Source organism: Miniopterus natalensis, chromosome 17, assembly GCF_054644295.1.
Source record: "Miniopterus natalensis isolate mMinNat1 chromosome 17, mMinNat1.hap1, whole genome shotgun sequence".
Taxonomy (NCBI): Eukaryota; Metazoa; Chordata; class Mammalia; order Chiroptera; family Miniopteridae; genus Miniopterus; species Miniopterus natalensis.
Window position 1 is genome coordinate 1,627,930 of NC_142097.1, and position 17,628 is coordinate 1,645,557.

General features: G+C 52.0%; 2 protein-coding genes across 5 annotated transcripts in view; one reads left to right on the forward strand and one right to left on the reverse strand.

The window, feature by feature from the left end:
- Positions 1–748, reverse strand: part of TOM1L2 (target of myb1 like 2 membrane trafficking protein) — a 118,908-nt gene extending 118,160 nt beyond the window's left edge. For all 3 annotated transcript variants that reach the window (XM_087825779.1, XM_016196495.2, XM_016196498.2), the window contains exon 1: positions 612–748. In XM_087825779.1, coding sequence (XP_087681905.1) covers positions 612–663 — 52 coding nt within the window. In that variant the 5' untranslated portion in view covers positions 664–748. The remainder of the gene's footprint in view (positions 1–611) is intronic.
- A 4,453-nt stretch (positions 749–5,201) lies between these two features.
- DRC3 (dynein regulatory complex subunit 3) overlaps positions 5,202–17,628 on the forward strand; it is a 33,412-nt gene continuing 20,985 nt past the window's right edge. For both annotated transcript variants that reach the window (XM_087825780.1, XM_016196494.2), the window contains exons 1-3: positions 5,202–5,361; positions 8,660–8,776; positions 11,990–12,156. In XM_087825780.1, the coding sequence (XP_087681906.1) occupies positions 5,202–5,361; positions 8,660–8,776; positions 11,990–12,156 (444 nt within the window). The remainder of the gene's footprint in view (positions 5,362–8,659; positions 8,777–11,989; positions 12,157–17,628) is intronic.

A 17,628-nucleotide genomic window follows, 5' to 3' on the forward strand; every position in this document is an offset into this window, starting at 1 on the left:
AAGGGCAGTGACTTGCACAAGGTCACAGGGACGGTCCAGGGCTCTTATCATTAAATAACACGCCTCCCTTCCTTCCCCGGGGTATGTCCCGTCCCCCTGCCAGACACTCACCCTCTAGGACCCCCCCCCCCCCGCCAGGCTGAGCTGCAGTTCTAATCAGCAAGGCTTGGAACAGACAACATTCTCCGGGAGGGTGCCCAGCCTGAGCGCTGCTGGAACTGAAAAGGAGGGACAGGGATGAAGGGAGACGGTATGGAGGAACTGGGTCCTGCAGCGGGGTTCGGAGGAACTGGGTCCTGACAGCGGCAGCGAGCCGGGCGAGAGCGCGCGCAGTGGCATCGCCCAGCAGCGGACCAGCCGCCGGCACCACCTCCTAGGCCCTAGGAAGGGCTGGGCCCTGATGGGGAGGGACCGCGGACGACCTCCAAGTTCAAGTTGGGCCTCGGGGCGCCGCCTGGTAGAATGGCGCTGCCGTCCTGAGCAGGCCCACCAGCCGGTGGGCAGAGGCCCGACGACAAGGATGCCCGGCCCGCCCGAGAGGTGGCACCGGTGACCCGCAGAGCGCCGCCGTCGCGCACCCAGACGCCCGCCCGTCCTTCGCGCGGCCTTACCGAGGCACTGCCCCACCGGTGTGCTGAACGGGTTCCCCAGCAGGAACTCCATCTTGAGCGGACAACTCGGCAGCGGCCGGCAACCCTGTCAGCCGCCGGGTCCCCGCAGTGCCCCGTAGCGCTCCCGACCTGACTGACACTTGACCCCGCCCCGCCCCGCCCTCGGAGCGCTCGGCTTCTGAGCCCGCTCCCGTCGAGCCCCTATTGGGCCACGCCTGACCGGCGTTCCTCCGATTGGCCTCCCCTCTGCGAAGCCCCACCCACCCCGCGGCGTCCGATTGGGCGGAGCAGTAACGCTGAATCACAGGCACCTCCGTCTAGGTTAGCGGCCTGGCCCGCCTCCGAGCGAGTCTGAGTATTTTGATTCATCTATATATTGGTCAATCTAGAATCTCTACGATTATTGGAGAACAAACAAGTCGATCACTCAAATAGGGCGAGGGGGAAGAGGAGAGGTTAGAAAGATCCCCGCCCATGAAAAGTGCTGATTGGAGAAACATTTGTTTTCTCTGAGGCTGGTTGGTGGTAGGAGATTTTCCCCACCCAGAAACGTTGTCACGTGACTTGTCAACTTTCACCCAGGATGTCCACTTTCTGACTTCCCCTTAGCAACGGAGTGGCGTCTTCTGGTTCCCCTAGCAACTGGCGAAGCGAATTGCTGCGCTACCTGGCCGGCGGCTGCGCTTGAGAAGGTGAGCCTCAGGAGCGGAAGCTCTGGGAGATCCGGGCCGGACAGCGCCCGACTTGACCCTTGCCTCTGACCCTTTTCCCCGAGGAGTCCTGCGGGGCCTTTTCATCTGTAGAATGAGCACACAGGTCCTCTGCCAGGCACTTTGCAGCCGCGCTGAGACATGCAAAACACTAGTCCTGGGCTTTCAGGCCTGCGGGTGAGAAGGAAACGCTCAGAAAGCATTTCCTCGGGTGGCAGCGCCCCAAGAGATTTTAAGGGGTTCGATCCCCTAGGCTTCTGGCCTGATCCCCTTCGTAGAAAGAAAGGCACCTGAAAGAAAGGTCCACTGATAACTTCTTCAAGAATTTAATTCTTATATCCGACTTTATAACTGTCATTAAATTATTTCTCTTACTTTTATTCTTCATCTTGGTGCTATTTAAAGTGCTTTGGCTGGGAATATGAATACCCGAGTTCCATGTCTGTTTCTTGTCAGTAGCTACTCCTATGGCTGGACAATTTCCTTCCCCTGCTGAGTCTTAGTTTCCCTAACTCCTCTAATGGCCTCCAGAGCTGACATGTAATTAAATAACACATGAGTGGTACACAGTAAGCACTCAGTCAACTGTTGATTAGTAATTCATGGCCAACAGGGGCTATATTTTTTTCAGATCCAATTGATCCCAGATTGTTGTTTCCCAGGACAATTCTGGATCTGTTTCTCCATGAGGAGGCTACTCCATTGAGGTGCATTCCCCACCTCCTACCGGTGGGTGGTCTTCACCAACAAAACTATCAACAGGAACCCAGGCTGAGTGGTAAATTATGATAAAATTCCCTTAGGGGAGGAGTGTTTGGGCCTTGACCCGGACCCAGAACAGCTGTGAGAAACATCGTGAGTGGTGACGATGGTCTGCAGTGCCCTGGGTACAGCTGAGTCATGATTAATAACATGGCTCTGGAGTCATATTCTCCAGCTCTGCTATATACTAGATGTATAAACTTGGGCATGTTACTTAACCTAATTTTTAACAGCTTCCATTTCCTTATCTGAAAACTGCGAACAACTAGTCCTACATATAAAATAAGTTCCTCTCAAATTCACATCTCACCACCACCTTGGTCATCTCTCACCTCAGGACTCTTGCCATTCTCAGTAGTACAGCCAGAGTGAGCTTCTTAAAATTAAAATCTTATCATATCACTGCCCCTATTAAGCCCCAGGAGCTTCCCAGGGATCCTAGGATAATAATAGAGCTCCTGTAGGCCTCTCCACCCTTGCATCACGTCAGCCAAAGTGGAACATGTCTTGTTCTCTCCCACATCAGGGCCCTCTCCGTGCAGTTCCTTCCCTCTTCCTTCTTTCCTGCTCATCCTTCAGATCTCAGCCCTGTCTCCCCTGGCCAGCCAGGTGCCCCTGGTGCATGCTGTCATAGTTCCCTACACCTACAAATTTGTCATAGTTTCTAATTAAATATTTGTATGACTGATTCATTCTGAAACAGAGGTAAGGAGATCTGTCTGTTGTAGTCATAACATGTAGCTATTCATTACATGTGTGTAGATTAAATAAATGATCTTAAACAAATGTGGAAGGGAGGGATTATTCATCTTTTAAAGATGGGAAATTCAAGGCTTAGACAGGTGAGGATGCAAAGTCAGGGTCCAAATCCTGTCCCTGTGTGCGTGGTAGCTTTTCCACATTGCCACTGTTGGGCTTGACTGAAAGCAAGCTTGATCTGCCACAGGTGCCAGGCCTTGATGTGGGAGCGATGATAAGTCAGAATTGAAATCAGAATTAAGAATCATTTCCCCGACTACAGCACCTTTCTTTGAAAAAGCACAAATACTTTGCAGGTAATATCTGCCAAATACAGCACATTAAAATTTCCCCCAAGTCAACTTGCTGTCAAGTTATGAGAAATTTTAGAAAAATTTGTTTCCAAAGAGTGGGGAGATAGAGAGAGGTAGAGGACTGAAAGCATCTTTTGAGGGAAGGAATGAATCAATCATCCAAAGAAGATGTAGCCAAGGTTGACAAGGAGGAATGGGAAGATGGAAGGTGCAGGTAGATTGGGCAGGGGGAAGGGCCAAAGGGAAAAGGGTTGGGGTTAGGGAAGGCTGTGCCACCTCTGGCTGTAGTGGGAAGGGACGGGAGAGTTAAAAGCACGGGACATTTGATCATGCACAGTCCAGAAATGGAAGATGCATATTTACATAAGCTACCTTCCTTCAAATGGATGGTGGGGGAGGAGGGAGGAAGGGCAGCTGGGCAGTGGCAGCCTCTAAGAATTGCCAGGCCCACCTGGGTTTGTGGTGGACACCATCAGCCCACCTGTCAGGAGTCTCTCCAAGCAGCATTCAGTGGATAAAGGGCAGAGTCCAGGGGCTGCCCAATGTCAAGGACTAGCAGAGCAAGAGGACAGGAGGTCCAGGGGGTCCAGATGTTGAGGACACATGCAGACAAAAGTAGAAGATTAAGTCAGAGGTGAGAAGTAGGGATGGAAAGTAGAAGGAAGAACTGAGTTTCCAGAGGGTTCAGGAGGCAGAATCTGGGAGTTTCCGGTAGACTGACAGTTTTCCTTCCTGCAGGTCCAGTCCTTCTCAATGTTCTCACTAAGAGCGTTAGTGATGAGAGTGAGGTTGGGTGCCCTGGCTTCCCAGGTTTGTGGCTGTGCCCAGCCAGGAATAGCAGCCCGGTCAGCTTCACCGTGTGACTGACCAAATCCTCAGCTCCCTGCTTTGCCTGCTGTATCTCAGCCAAATTCCTTTGGGACATTAACAACAGAAACCTACTGGAGTTGGTTTAAGTAAAAGAAGGAGTTTAAGTAGACGTCAGGAAACTCTCCCAGAAAGGGGCTACAGACACCATCATAGGGCCCGAAATTAGGGGCATTGGGGGCTGGAAAGCCAGCGAGAAGAAGGCAACTTCTGTCTGTGTCAGTCTGTCCTTTTGTTTATTTTTTCCCCTGGATCGCCCAGATTCCCATCTCTGCTTCTCTGTTCATCTGCCCCCAGTTCCTCCCCAGCTCAAGCAACCACCTCTGATGGGCACTCTTTTTTTACCCTCACCCAAGGGTGAGGATATTTTTTCCATTGATTTTAGAGAGAGTGGAAGGGAAGGGAGAGGGGGGGACATCGCTGTGACAGAGACACACCAATTGGTTGCTTCTCACATGCTCCCGGACCAGGGGGCAGGGAGCAGACCTGCAACCCAGGTATGTGCCCTTGACCTGAAATTGAACCCTCGACTCTCTGTGTGCAGTCCCACGCTCCAACCACTGAACCACGCTGGCCAGGGTTCTGATGGGCACTCTTATCCTGAGGCTTCATGCTCACATTTCTCAGGGGCAGAACATGAATGAGCAGCTGGGGCAGGTATCCACCTACACACTGGGCAACTTGCTGGGGGGACAGTGTGGGGAGGGATATAGACATGACTGTCAGGAGGGATGAGGCCCTCCGAGAAGGCCGCAGTGGGCTGCTGTGCCTGGCTGGGGCTGCTGAGGATCATGTTGAGTGGTTGGCACCAAGAAACCTGAACAAGAGTGGGCACAGAAAGCCAAAGACCCAAGATGGCCGTGGCTATAGGTCCAGAAGACCAGTGTGGACACCAGTCCACTTGTCTGGGGTAGGGTCACAGCTGTGGTTGTGGGGCCAAGAGGAATACCCCTGAGGAAGGGCACCAGGCAGGATGGGCACACATGGTTGCCAGTGGAAGCCCTGGAGCAGCCTTGGTGCAAAGGTACTAACCCCTAGGTGTAGTGGGCCAAGCAGTGGGAGGAGGGCAGCGTTTGGCATGTCCTTACCCACCACAGTGCTCCCCAACACCTTAAAAGGATGCTCCTCAGCCTCTGCCTTCAGGCAAAGGGAGAAGTGGGTTGTGGAACAGGAACGTGATGTGTGTTTTTTTAGGGAAGATGAACCGGCTGTGCAACTCACTGGAGCCTAGAGTGATGGACGATGACATGCTTAAGCTGGCTGTCGGGGAGCAGGGCCCACAGGAGGAGGCCGGGCAGCTGGCCAAGCAGGAGGGCATCCTCTTTAAGGACGTCCTCTCCCTCCAGCTGGACTTCCAGAGTGCGTATCCCGGGGTGGGCAGGCTACCAGGCAGGGCCCCCTGGCTTTCTCCAGTCCACATCCCATGCCAAGTCTGTATAAAAAGATAAAATTCTCCCACTCCAAATCTAAGTGAACCATAAAGGCTTTAGTGTCCTTGGAGTGGGGCCCCTGGCAGGAGGAACCTAGGAAGGTGGCCCCAAGCAGCCAGGCAGGAGCCGGGGGGAGAGGGAGAGCAGCTTGGGGGGAGGAGCAGGAAACAGGAGTGGCCCAGGACCACGAGGCGGGGGGGCACGTCAAGAGTGGCAGGTAGCCTAGTGGGAAGATGTGGTTGGGGACCAGGTAGAACCTCAGTGCCTCAGCATCCCCATCTGTGAAATGGGATGATTGCAGTCCATGGTCAGATGTTGGTTAGGAAGACAAGGTAAGGCAACATGTGTGCAGTTTGGGGTTCACTGAAAAAGGCCAGTGAGGGCTGCAAGAGGAAGCAGGAGCGGTGGGCAGGGGTCCTGCAACCCCTCAGGTATTGTGCAGGTGGCCACAGGAATTCTTTCCTTTTCTTTGTTTTTTGGCTGGTGGGGGGTTTTGTTTTGGTAGGCGGTTTCTTCTCTTTTTTTAAAAATTAAATTTGTTGGAGTAACATTGGTTTAAATTTCAGGTGTACAACTTTGTAATACAACATTTGTATACTCTAGTGTGTGCTCCCCACCTGAAGTCTCGTCTCCTTCCGTCATCACATATTTAATCCCCTTTACCCTCTTCTTCCTCCCTGAGGCCCTGCCTCAGGACCCTGGGACCCAGCAGTGGGCAAGGCCCTGGCCCCAGCCTCAGAGCCCACAGGTCTCACCAGAGCAAGGCCACCAGGGCTGATCACACCTCTGCAGAAGCCAGCTGACCGTCCAAAGCAGTGAGGGCCCCTAGCCACAGTGGGGAAAGGGGGAGAGGGGCTGCAGAGTGGCTGTCGGGAGAGGGAGCTTTTCATTGACCACCTTCCTTTGTTTTTTTTAAATGAAAGGCTGAAAGTAATTCTGTGGCTTACCACCTTCCTTTTGCTTCCCCTCCCCAAGCTAGGTTCATTCAGCCAGTATTTATCAGGTGCCTGTCATATGCCAGGTGCTTTTCTAGGAATTAGGGGTTCAACTGTGAACAAAACAACAACAACAACAACAAAGAAGCCTATCCTCATGGAGCTTGACATTCAAGGGAGGGACACCCATAAAATGAAAGGAAGGAGAAGAATAGTGTATGCTACAGGTAATATGTGCTGTGGAGAAAAGGAAAGAAAGGAGAGGAGAAAGGGAACCGGGGTGGGGCGCAGTGTTTTATCTGGTGGTTAGAGGCCTCACCAAGAAGGTGACAGATGAGCAAAGACTAGAAGGAGGTAAGGGGAGGGACCCCGTGGAGATCCAGGGAAAGTGTCGAGGGCAGAGGGACTGGCCAGAGCAACAGCCCTGAGGTAGCAGACGTGTGGAGACAGGTCAGAGAGGTTGTGGGGCCAGCTAACATCAGCCTCAGGGGCTAGGGGAGGGTGTTTGGTTTATATAGTGGGTGATGGGGCAACCTTGGGAGGGCCCTGGGCAGAGGACAGGCAGGATGGGATGTGGGTTTTACAGGGTCCCACTGGCTGCAGGAGGCTGGACTGGGGGGCCCAGGACCAGAGCAGGGGGCCTAGTGAGGGGGCCTCTGCCGTGGTGCAGCGAGCAATGACAGCAGGCTGAGACCAAGATGGTGCAGTAGAGGAGGGCTCTGGGTCTATGTCGAAGATTAAACCGGCTTTGTGGGCAGTCCTATCATGCTGGTAACTAATTTAGAGCTAACTGCCAAATACATCCTGACTTTGTTGTGTTGTTTTGGCTTTTCCACACAAACTGCCGATGTAGAGGGAAAGCCAGCAAGCCGGTGTGCCAGGCAGAGCACCCAGGAGTGTGGGAGCCAACCAGGAGTGGTGTCTGCAGGAAGTCAGCTGCACCCAAGGCTGTCAGCCTAAGGCCAGGGTCAGATAAGGTGCTTGGAAAACCCAGACCAGGATGGGAGGTAGCTGAGATCTGGAGGTGGAACTAGGTCCTACCCCAGAAGCACAAGTAGGGATGGTAGCTGGAATCACCATGGGAAATCTGGTTGCAGAGAGCCAGGGAGCAGACCTAAGAGAAATGCTGTCTGCCCACCCCTGGGAGGCCTGGCTTGAAGAGGGCAGCTGGGAGGGGTGCTGTGCCTTTCCCAGGCCTTCACATGAATCTTGTCCCTCTGAATGAACACTGAAGCTGCTACCCAATGTGTGCTTATTAAGGGCACCTGCTTTTCCCCTTTCACTTCTGTATCATCTCAGTTCTTTAGTGAGCATATGTTAAGTTTCTAAAACTTATAAAAGCAAATATAGAAAAAGGGGGCATGTAAACAACAGAGCTATTTGTAGCTTCTAGAAAAAACTGGGGACAAGTTTAGGCCTCTAGAATTTTGCATACACAGAATATACTTATTTATACGTAAGTATTTTCAGAACTCTGGCTGCCAGTGGCAGAAACCACAGTGCCTGGTGTAAGGAGCAAAGGGAATGAGTTGGCTGTGTGGCTTTGAAGGTGGTCCTCAGAGACACAGGGTGCAGTGCTTCAGGGACATGAGCAACCTGCCTCTCATATGGGCAGTTTATCCCACTCCCTGCATATGGACACGGGGGGTGGGGGGGAGGCTATCCTTCTGCCCCCATGTACCTAGAGGTATTTCTTTGGGCACATACACAGTGTGTCTTTGCAGACAGATTTCAGTTAGAGAAATTGCACAGTCAAAGGGCACAGATGTTAAATATTTCAGTAAATGTGGCCAGATTGCCCTCCAAAATGTCGGGACTAGTTGACTGACCCACTAACAGTGCACAAGGCGACACTCACCCTGCAGCCTTGATTCTATTTGTCATACTGCACAGGGAAAGAAGGAGGACCCCTACCTGTGTCTTGTGCCCCAAGTTGTTCTGGCTTCTTGGGCAGCTTCCCAGCCTGGCCCTAGATGTTACATGAGTGAGTCCCATGCCAGAGCAGGTCCAGCCTCCTTCCCACTGATGCCCCCATGCCCCCCATGAACCTATTAGGTCCTGCTGTGGCCCTGGGCACGGATCAGTACCACTGCACACTGCTAGGGTCTCAGAGCTCCTTAGTGCTCAGCCCACATCTCCAGGGCACCCTCATACTCCAGGGCCGGGCAGCAGAACTGTGGAGCCTTGTGCATGTTTAGCATTGGTTGTCTCATTCCTCCAGTACACTGGTTCTAAACCCTAACCTTAAGCCCAGGCTGGAACCAGAAGAGGCATCTCCTCTGGTCATTTCAGACATCCTCCGCATCGACAACCTCTGGCAGTTTGAGAGCCTGAGGAAGCTGCAGCTGGACAATAACATCATTGAGAGGATTGAGGGCCTGGAGAGCCTCACACAGCTGGTCTGGCTAGGTAAGGCCCCTTTCTGTGTGTGACTGCCCTGATTAAAGGTGACGCCCTGCCAAGATCATACTTGCTAAGGTAATTGTTTCCCCAGGCAATATTCTGCAAGCCCACTTACAGCAGAAGCTCTGTCTGCAGGGAGCAAGAAAACTGCTCCTTTTAAAAGCCCGGGTCCTGTGCTGGGTAAACACAGGGAAAATGTGCTTAGGCACGCCAGGACAGAGTATTCTGCTCCCACCTGCCAAACCTCCCAATTTGGAAGTAGGGGTGGTCAAGGAGCAGCCTTGGATTCCTTCTAGTCATCCTAGGCTCAGGTTGACAGATAATTATGGGTCCCACCACTCATGGGGACTCAGATCAGACCCAAAATAATCATATAGCTGGTACTTGCACTGAGCACTTACTACCTGTTAAGCATGGGCCCGTATGTTTTCCACGTGAGGTATTTTAATCCACACAGCATCCCCATTGTAGAGGTGAGAAAGCTGAGGTCACAGCAAGTAGTGGGGGCATCAGGATCCCAACCCAGCTCTGACTCTAGAGCTCTGGCTCTCACTGCTAAGACTGCAGGGATCTTGATGAACGGTGTCCATCTGCTGGACTTAGGAGGCAGCCTCATATCTGGGGAGGGGCAGGTGGGCACCTAACGGGGAGAGGGGGTTGGCTGGAGAGCCCTTTACAACTTTGTCTTGTTTAGCCCTCACAGCAAAAAGATCTGTTACAATCCCAATCTACAGAAGAGAAACTGGGGCTCTGAGAGGCCAAGGCACTTGCCCAAAGCTCCACAACCAAGAAGCAGCAGAGCTGGAATACAAACCCACGCCTGTCTGACCCCAAAGTCCTCATTTCCTTCATCCTGCCAGGCTGTTTTCTCAAACAGGCAGCCTGGAGCATCCGTGAACCTCCGAATTTGCAAAACAGTCTCAGCTCCCATTGTGCTGACAGTTGCCAGCCCCCAGCAGCCCGCAGGCGGGATTGCACTGCAGCTTCTCAGAGGCAGAGCTAAGGCTGAGAGGCAGTGGGCTTGAGGGAGTCATGCTGCAGGTGGCAGAGGCACGACAGCCAGGGCCCCCGTCCACCAGGCCCAGGCCCCTCACCCCAGGCACCCGCTCCCAGCACTAGTTCTCCATGCTGAGGGGCCCAGGCGCCCCGCCAGAAGTCACCCATCTCCCTAGGACACGGTTAGGGAATGTCTGGCTGGAGAAATCATTTGGCCTGGCCCTGCCAAGGCAACTACAGGCGGGACTCGAAATTCAATAAATCTAGGAGCTTTTTTCATAGCTAATTTTTAAGTTCATAATTTTGTATGGCCCGCAAATGATGTTATAAATATCCAAACGGCCCTTGGCAGAAAAACGGTTCCCCACCCCTGAGCTAGGAGATGAAGGAGGAGAAGAGGGTGCTGGATCAGCCAGACTCTGAGCCATACCCCCCACTGGAGGGCCTACCAGGCACCGGCCGTCTGAATGCTGTGCTTTTAGGCCAGAGCTGCCAGGCCCAGCTGTCTCTCAGATATAAAACAAGTGCCACAAGCCCCTATGAGATGCTCCTGTGGAGCCCAGCATGCATGGTGCAGGAGTGAGAAAGCAGAAGAGGAAATTGCTGGCAAAAGGTCAGCCTGCATCCCTGAGAGAGTCGGAAAGCAGCCTTTGTCCAGCCACAGCACTAGTAGTCCAGGAACCCAACCACAGCCAGGAAGAGCTGGTCCCTGGGATGCAGGGGCTTGTGCCCTGATGGCTCAACACAGCCCCCACCTATATACAGCCCACGGCTGCCCACCAGCCAGCTCCTGGGCCGAGCACGCTGGCTCCCGCGAGCATGAGCTCATCTCACCCACTTCTGCTTTCAGGATTGTCTTGTTGGAAGCTTGAAATTGGCCATGGTGGGAATATTATTCCACAGATATCAGCAAGTGCAACAAATCAGCGCGGCCCTCACTGCACCGGGTATCGTTAAACATTTACCTGCAGCACTGGTTCTCGTGGGTGTGGCTGGGCCTCCAAAAAGCAGAGGTGGAGGAGGGAGCGGGTGGGCTTGGCATTTAGCAGACTTGGTTTGCATCCCAGCTCTGCCAGCGTAGTAATCGATTCTGCACAAGTTACTTCAGCCCTCTGAACCTCGGTCTCTTTATGTGCTATGTGATCTTATTGCCACCAGGCCCCTTTGAATCTTGGTTTCCTTGTCCATAAAATATAGGTGGTGATACCTGTGCTGTGAGGGTTAAATGAGGTAATGTGCTTAAGGTCCTAGCATAGAGAAAGAGACAATGAATTCTCATTCGCCTCAGTGTCAGCAGGTAAGCATGCCCTCACATGCCAATGAGGCTAAATTAAGATGTGGATAAACTTACTTTCCAAATCACCTTTTTAACGTGATGGCTTGCAGCTACCATGATTGTATTTCCAAGCTCATGAAAAATTCCCAGTTTGGGCCTCTGGACCATTGGTATTCTAGGAAAGGTTGCAGCTCCAACCCCAGCCAAAAACCTGTGGTGGAGAAAAATCAGTTTTAGTCCCAAAGATGTGAAACTTGAGCTAGAAAAGATCATGACATCTCAGCTGGGCTTGGGCTTGGGCTTGGGCTTGGGCTTGGGCTTGGGCTTGGGCTTGGGCTTGGGCTTGGGCTTGGGCTTGGGGGAAGCTTGAGTTGGCTGTGCTGTACCTGGAAGAACCTGGCCTGCAGTTGGTCCAGGGAGGAGCCTTGGATGCACTCTGGCACCACCCTAGTTAGCTGTGTGGCTTTGGGTGAGTCACTGAGCCTTTCTGGGCTTCAGCTTCCCAGTTGAGCAAATAGGGAGAGAAGTTCCAAACTGCCACTCAGAACTGTTGTCTGGGGTGTACACACAGCACTTATAAACTGGTGAATGCTGAGCAGACGGGAGGTATTACTACTAAAACTCCCATAGGAGTGGGTGAAAGGGACACTCTACAACTGTCTCCACCACCCCAACATGCACTGTTTCAGACCTGCCAGTAAGCATTTCCAGCTCAGAACAATGACAGAGCACAGCCCCGAGCATTTGCCCATGTGTCCGGAGCCAGGAAGATGAGAGGCAGAACTGCAGGGGGCGATGAAAGTTTGACTCCATGCACAGCTTCTAGAGAACCGTGAGCTGTCAGACAGCTTGGCGCTGGCTCAGAGAGCATAAGTAGCTCGGACAGGTTTGTTTCAGGATGGTCCCCCCCAACCCATCATTCAATCCTCATGGCCTCTTCCTTCCAGACCTGTCCTTCAACAACATCGAGGCCATCGAGGGGCTGGACACGCTGGTAAACCTTGAGGACCTGAGCTTGTTTAACAACCGGATCTCCAAGATTGACTCTCTGGATGCCCTGGTCAAACTGCAGGTGCTGTCCCTGGGCAACAACCACATTGGCAACATGATGAACGTGAGTGAGCTCAGGCCCCAGGCAGAGGGGGATGGGGCCTGTGGCGAGGGGACATGCAGGCTCAGCCTTTTAGATAGCCCCCTTTTCCTAGAAAGGCCAGAAATGCAGATTATTTCGCAAGAGGTTTGATAATGTTTAAACAACATGCTCCACCCATGAAAGCCCTGCCTTGGTGGGGCCTCTTTCTTTCCCTGAGCCCTACACCACACTCGCTTAACAAACCATGGCTGAGGCAAGAACCTGCTCAGTGGGGGCCTTTGGCCTGTGCTCAGTGGACTCAGAGACCCACAAGGTACAGTCCTTCTGGGGGTGCCCAGCGTACATCCACAGAATCAAGACACAAAATGACAAGAAGCTGGTATCCACCCTGGGGTGCCAGGGATGTGTATGTGTGAGGGGCAGAGATCATTGATCATTTGGGGAAAGGCGGGCTGCCCCCCTGCCCACCCCCACAACAGGTTTTCAGCAGCAAGCTGGGACCAAGATCCCAGCAGCTGGGTATGTGGCAGCATTCATAAGGGTCCTGTGTCAGAGGTGACATTACTAAACTGCTCCAGGGACGGGGCTGTGGCTGGGAATTGCTTCTCCAGCCTACCAGTTAACCTGGAGCTGTCCAATACCCTTTCAAGATTCCTGTTCTGCTTAGGTCAGTCAGATGGCCTGGGTCTAAATCCCAGCCACATGCCCTAAGGCTCGAGACTTCTCCGCCTCAGTTTCTTCATCTGTAAAATGGACATAATAGCCATAACCCACCTGCCAGGAACCACGTGAGGTGGTGAGCACGAGGCAACTCCCTTGTGTCCAGCTGGAACACGTTCTTAACAAAGGGGGACTGTTGCCGCTGAGATCCTTCCTGAGAGTCAGGAGAGCTGAGGTGACTTTTGAATCAGGCTCATTAAAAGATTATTAGAGCCCGGCAGTTGTTGCTCAGTGGTCGAGTGCCGACCTATGAACCAGAAGGTCACGGTTGGATTCCCTGTCAGGGCACATGCCTGGGTTGCGGACTCAATCTCCAGTAGGGGGCGTGCAGAAGGCAGCCGATCAATGACTCTCACATCATTGATGTTTCACTCGCTCTCTCCCTCTTCCTTTCTCTGAAATCAATAAAAACATTTTTTTAAAAAGATTATTAGAATTTCTCCATTGAGCAGAAGGAAAAGGTTTCCAGGAAGGGGAATGGCATGAGCAAAGACCAGGAGGGGCGCCTTGAGGAGCCACAGGTCACTGGCGAGATCAGGAGGGTGTGCAGGGCAGTGGAAGGGAGCTGTAGAGGCTTTTGTGCCACTGTGTGTCCAGGTAAGTCTATGTTCTGGAAGGAAGCCTACCATCATGAGGGGGCCTTAGGGGATGGTGCGAGTGGGTGAAACAAGGATGGCACCATCAGAGAGGCACTTTGCCTGCAGAGCAGGAGGGCTCAAGCTTTGCTGAGGCAAGCACTTGGGTGCTGTGGTGTGCTGGGCAGCTGAGCTCAGGAAGCTGCAGTGAGCCAGGGGGCAGGAAGACCAATGTGCAGGTGTGTTCCTGAGATTGCGGCTGTAGGTGACAGGGCTCCATCCTGCTGGGCCCTCAGGAGTGTCCAGAATGCCTTCCAGAATGTCTTCCAAAGGACCAGAGCCTAAGGCCTCTCCCCCAGTCCTGACCCCCAGCAGCTGAGCGACGCCTGGGATTAACTCCCTCTTGTCCTCGCTTCTGTGTGGGCTTTGGAGAGCTGAGGTGGAGAGCAGCAATGAGACGGGCACTATGAGCAGGAGTCTACCACAGACCAGCTGAAGCACAGGTATGGCAAGTGCCCACCACAAACAATGGCGACATTTAGCACCATGATTATTGCTGCTTTGAGGAAGGGCAGGCTTGTCACCAGGGCTTCTGCCTCTCAGCTCTGCTGTCCTCAGCGTCTCATTGGGCTGATCTCTTCACGATTGTAGTCAGCAGTCACGGCCACTGGCTCCTTCATCCACCTGTAGCAGGACCAAGAGCACAGGAAATCTCCCCCAACAGTGACCTTAAGTCTGATCAGGATCCACAACCACCCTGAACCAATATCAGAGCTGGAGGAAGACCGGGCTGGGGGGCTTAGGTGAATGGCCTGGAGTGAGTAAAAAACCTGTGTTTAAGTCTGTCTAGTAGGGCCGAACCCCAAAGGCTGTGTAGTTTAGGAAGTTTGCCCTGCACACCAGACAGGAGGGTGCAAATCCAACCAGTGCTCTTCTCAGGGTTCAAGTCCTGATTACTCAGCCTGCCCTCTGCCTTGTGGGGGCAGGGCAACCCAATGCTGGCCAACAGGACAGCCACACACAGAGTCCACCGTGCAACTGAGTAGAGAGCTCCCGACTGTGTGAGCTCGGGCCAGGGACTTGGCATTCAGGCTCCCATTTTTCCATCTGTAAAATGAGACTAACAATAGTCCCCCTAGGTTGTTGTAAGGGTTGAATCAGTCAGAGTGCTAAGTGGCTAATGCAGGACCTGGCACGTAGGAGGTACATGGAAAGTGATGGTTATTCAGGAATTTTCAGGTTAACGGCTATCCATAAACAGCCCTAAATCTTGCTGTTTGAGTACCTTTCTGAACATTTAGCAGCTGTTCCTGCCTAGGTAGGTCCAATACCCCCAGGCCTACAGGTAAATGATCTCTGACTTGTTACCCCTTGAACTTTAGAGACTTCAATGAACCCAGGACCCTGTCCCTTTACAAAGGTCCAGGCCTGGGCACCCCTCTCCTTCCCCTCACCTTGAGCGTTCTCCCAATCCCACCCTGTAGGGACTGGGCAGGAAGAAACCCCATTCCCCTATCCCAGTGGGGTGCTGGGTGCCACATGGCCCGTCGTGAGTACAGGAGAGACGCAGGTAAAGCTAGTCCCCAGAAAGAAGGAGGGAAGAAGAAGGCACCCGGGGGAAGCTGCAGGGAGCCCTGAGCTATCTGGGCCTGGGCCTCATTATTCTGGAGGCCTGGCCACACCCCAGAGACTCTGGGGTCCCCGCATCCTCTTTACCTAATACGGAGCCAGCCCCTTTGGAGATTTGACCCAGAGAGTCCTGAATTCTAACCTGCATCCCCTGAGCATCTACGATTTTAGCCCCTATCTATATACTATGCATCTGACATCTAATTATACACTTTCTTGTTATTTATTTATTTACTAGGCTAATTTTTTTTTTAAATATATCTTTATTGATTTCGGAGAAAGGAAAGGAGGGGGGGAGAGAGAGATAGAAACATCAATGATGAGAGAGTCATTGATCGGCTGCCCAGCCTGCAACCCGGGCATGTGCCCTGACCGGGAATCGAACCCCTGTCTCCTGGATCCTAGGTCAATGCTCAACCACTGAGCCACGCCCGGCCGGGCTCTAGGCTAATTTTAATACTGCTTATTGCATTAAAAACAAGCAGATGTTTCAGCAGGATTCAGGGCACACAGGGAAGATCCCCTTTCCCTCCCGGCCTCAGTCCATGCTTTCCTTTCTAGAGGCCACAGCTACTTCAAGTTGCAAGTGTCTTTCCAGGCGTCTTGTTTAAACGTTCTTCTACATGACTGTCACATCTCCAAGCCCCTGCCTCCAGTCATCTCTCCTGCCGAGTCATCAGCTCCCCCGCTGCTGGACCATTCCATCACTTGGACACAGCATGATATACTTTGCAGTCCCCCATCCGTGGACACTGCCGTTGTGTCCAACCTTGTGCCATTGCACACAGGCTGTCATGATGTTCTTGATCAGGGCTTACTTTGCACCTGGATGAGTCCAGTGCGAGACGAATTCCCGGAAGCGAAATTGCTGGGTCTGGGGCATGCTCATTTTTTATGTTGATGCATCTTTCCAAAATGTTATCTAGAGAAATGAAACTATTTACAAACCCAGCAGCAATCATGAGAAGGCCTGTTTCCTCCCACAATACCCCTTGTTATCAAACCATTCTCTCTCTAACCATCTAAAAGATGAAAAACGGAATTTCACTGGGAGATCTCTTAAAAATTAAGTCACATCCTGTCTCCCCACCCCACAGACACTTAAAACTTCAAAGTCTTCCATTGTTCTTAGAACAAAATCCGAATTCTTGACTGCAATTTTGACCCAAGCCTTACATGAATCAGCCCTGACCTTGTTTCCAGTCTCGCCTCAGGTCCCGCCCCAGGGCCTCCCCTGCGGAGCTGCAGCAGCCTTGGCCCTGCCTCCTCCTGGTCCAGGCCAGGTCCCCCCCCCCCCCCCCCCCCCCCCCCCCCCCGTCCTGCCGCGTTGCTCTTGCTGCCAGCAAGCTGCTCTGCTCTGCTCTTGTGTGACCAGCTTCCGTAGGTCTCAGAGACCTCTCAGTTCCCTAACAGAAAAAGGACTCCCTATAATTTCCTTCATGGCCCATCTTTATGTTTTTATAGTACTTAGCCAAAAATGTAATTATCTTATTTACTTTAAAAAACACTCTTGTCCCCGGCCTGTAGAATATAAGCTCCTACTGTAAGGGCGGGATCATGAGAGCTTTGTTCCCCCTGACTCCACAATGCTTGGCATGTGCCTGAGGCCTGGTCGGTGCGTTTGTTGAATGAATACATAAATGACTGAAAGAAATTCCTTCAGAAAAACATATCCTAGATTTCTTTTCTATCTTTTGCGCAGTACAGTGTCTAGGTATTCAGAAGATGCTATCAAATGAAATACAGGCACCCCTTGGAGATAGTGTGGGCTCAGTTCCAGACTACCCCAATAAAGGCAGCATCAAATAAGTGAGCCATGCGAACTTTGGTTTCCCAGTACATGTAAAAGTTATGTTCACGATAAGTAATCTTAATAGTCCATTAAGTGTGCAATAGCATTATGTCTAAAAGCAGTGTACATACCTTAATTAAAAATACTTTACTCAACAAACTCATAGATACAGACAATAAACAGAATGGTAGTTACCAGCGGAGAAGGAGAGTGGGGGAAGAGTGAAAGGGTAAAGCGAGTCAAATATATATTTAGTGACAGGAGACTAGTCTTCTGGTGGTGAGCATACAATAGACTATACAGATATTGTATTATAAAGTTGTACACCTGAAATTTATAGATTATTAACCAAAGTTACCCCAATATACTTAATTTTAAAAGTTTCACTATAGCCCAACTGGCTTGGCTCAGCGGTTGAGCATCGACCTATGATCCAGGAAATCTGAGTTCGATTCCCGGTCAGGGCACATGCCCAGGTTTTGGGCTCGATCCCCAGGGTGGGGCGTGCAGGAGGCAGCCGATCAATGACTCTCTCATCATTGATGTTTCTATCTCTCTCTCCCTCTCCCTTCCTCTCTCTGAAATCAGTAAAGACATTTAAAAAAAAAAAAAGTTTCACAATAAAAGACTACTTTATTGCTAAAAAATGCTAACCATCACCTGAGCCTTCAGTGAGTCGTAATCTTTCCGCTGGTGGAGGGTGTTGCCTCAATGTTGATGGCTGTGACTGAAGGTTGGGGTGGCTGTGGCACTTTCTTAAAATAAGACAACAATGAA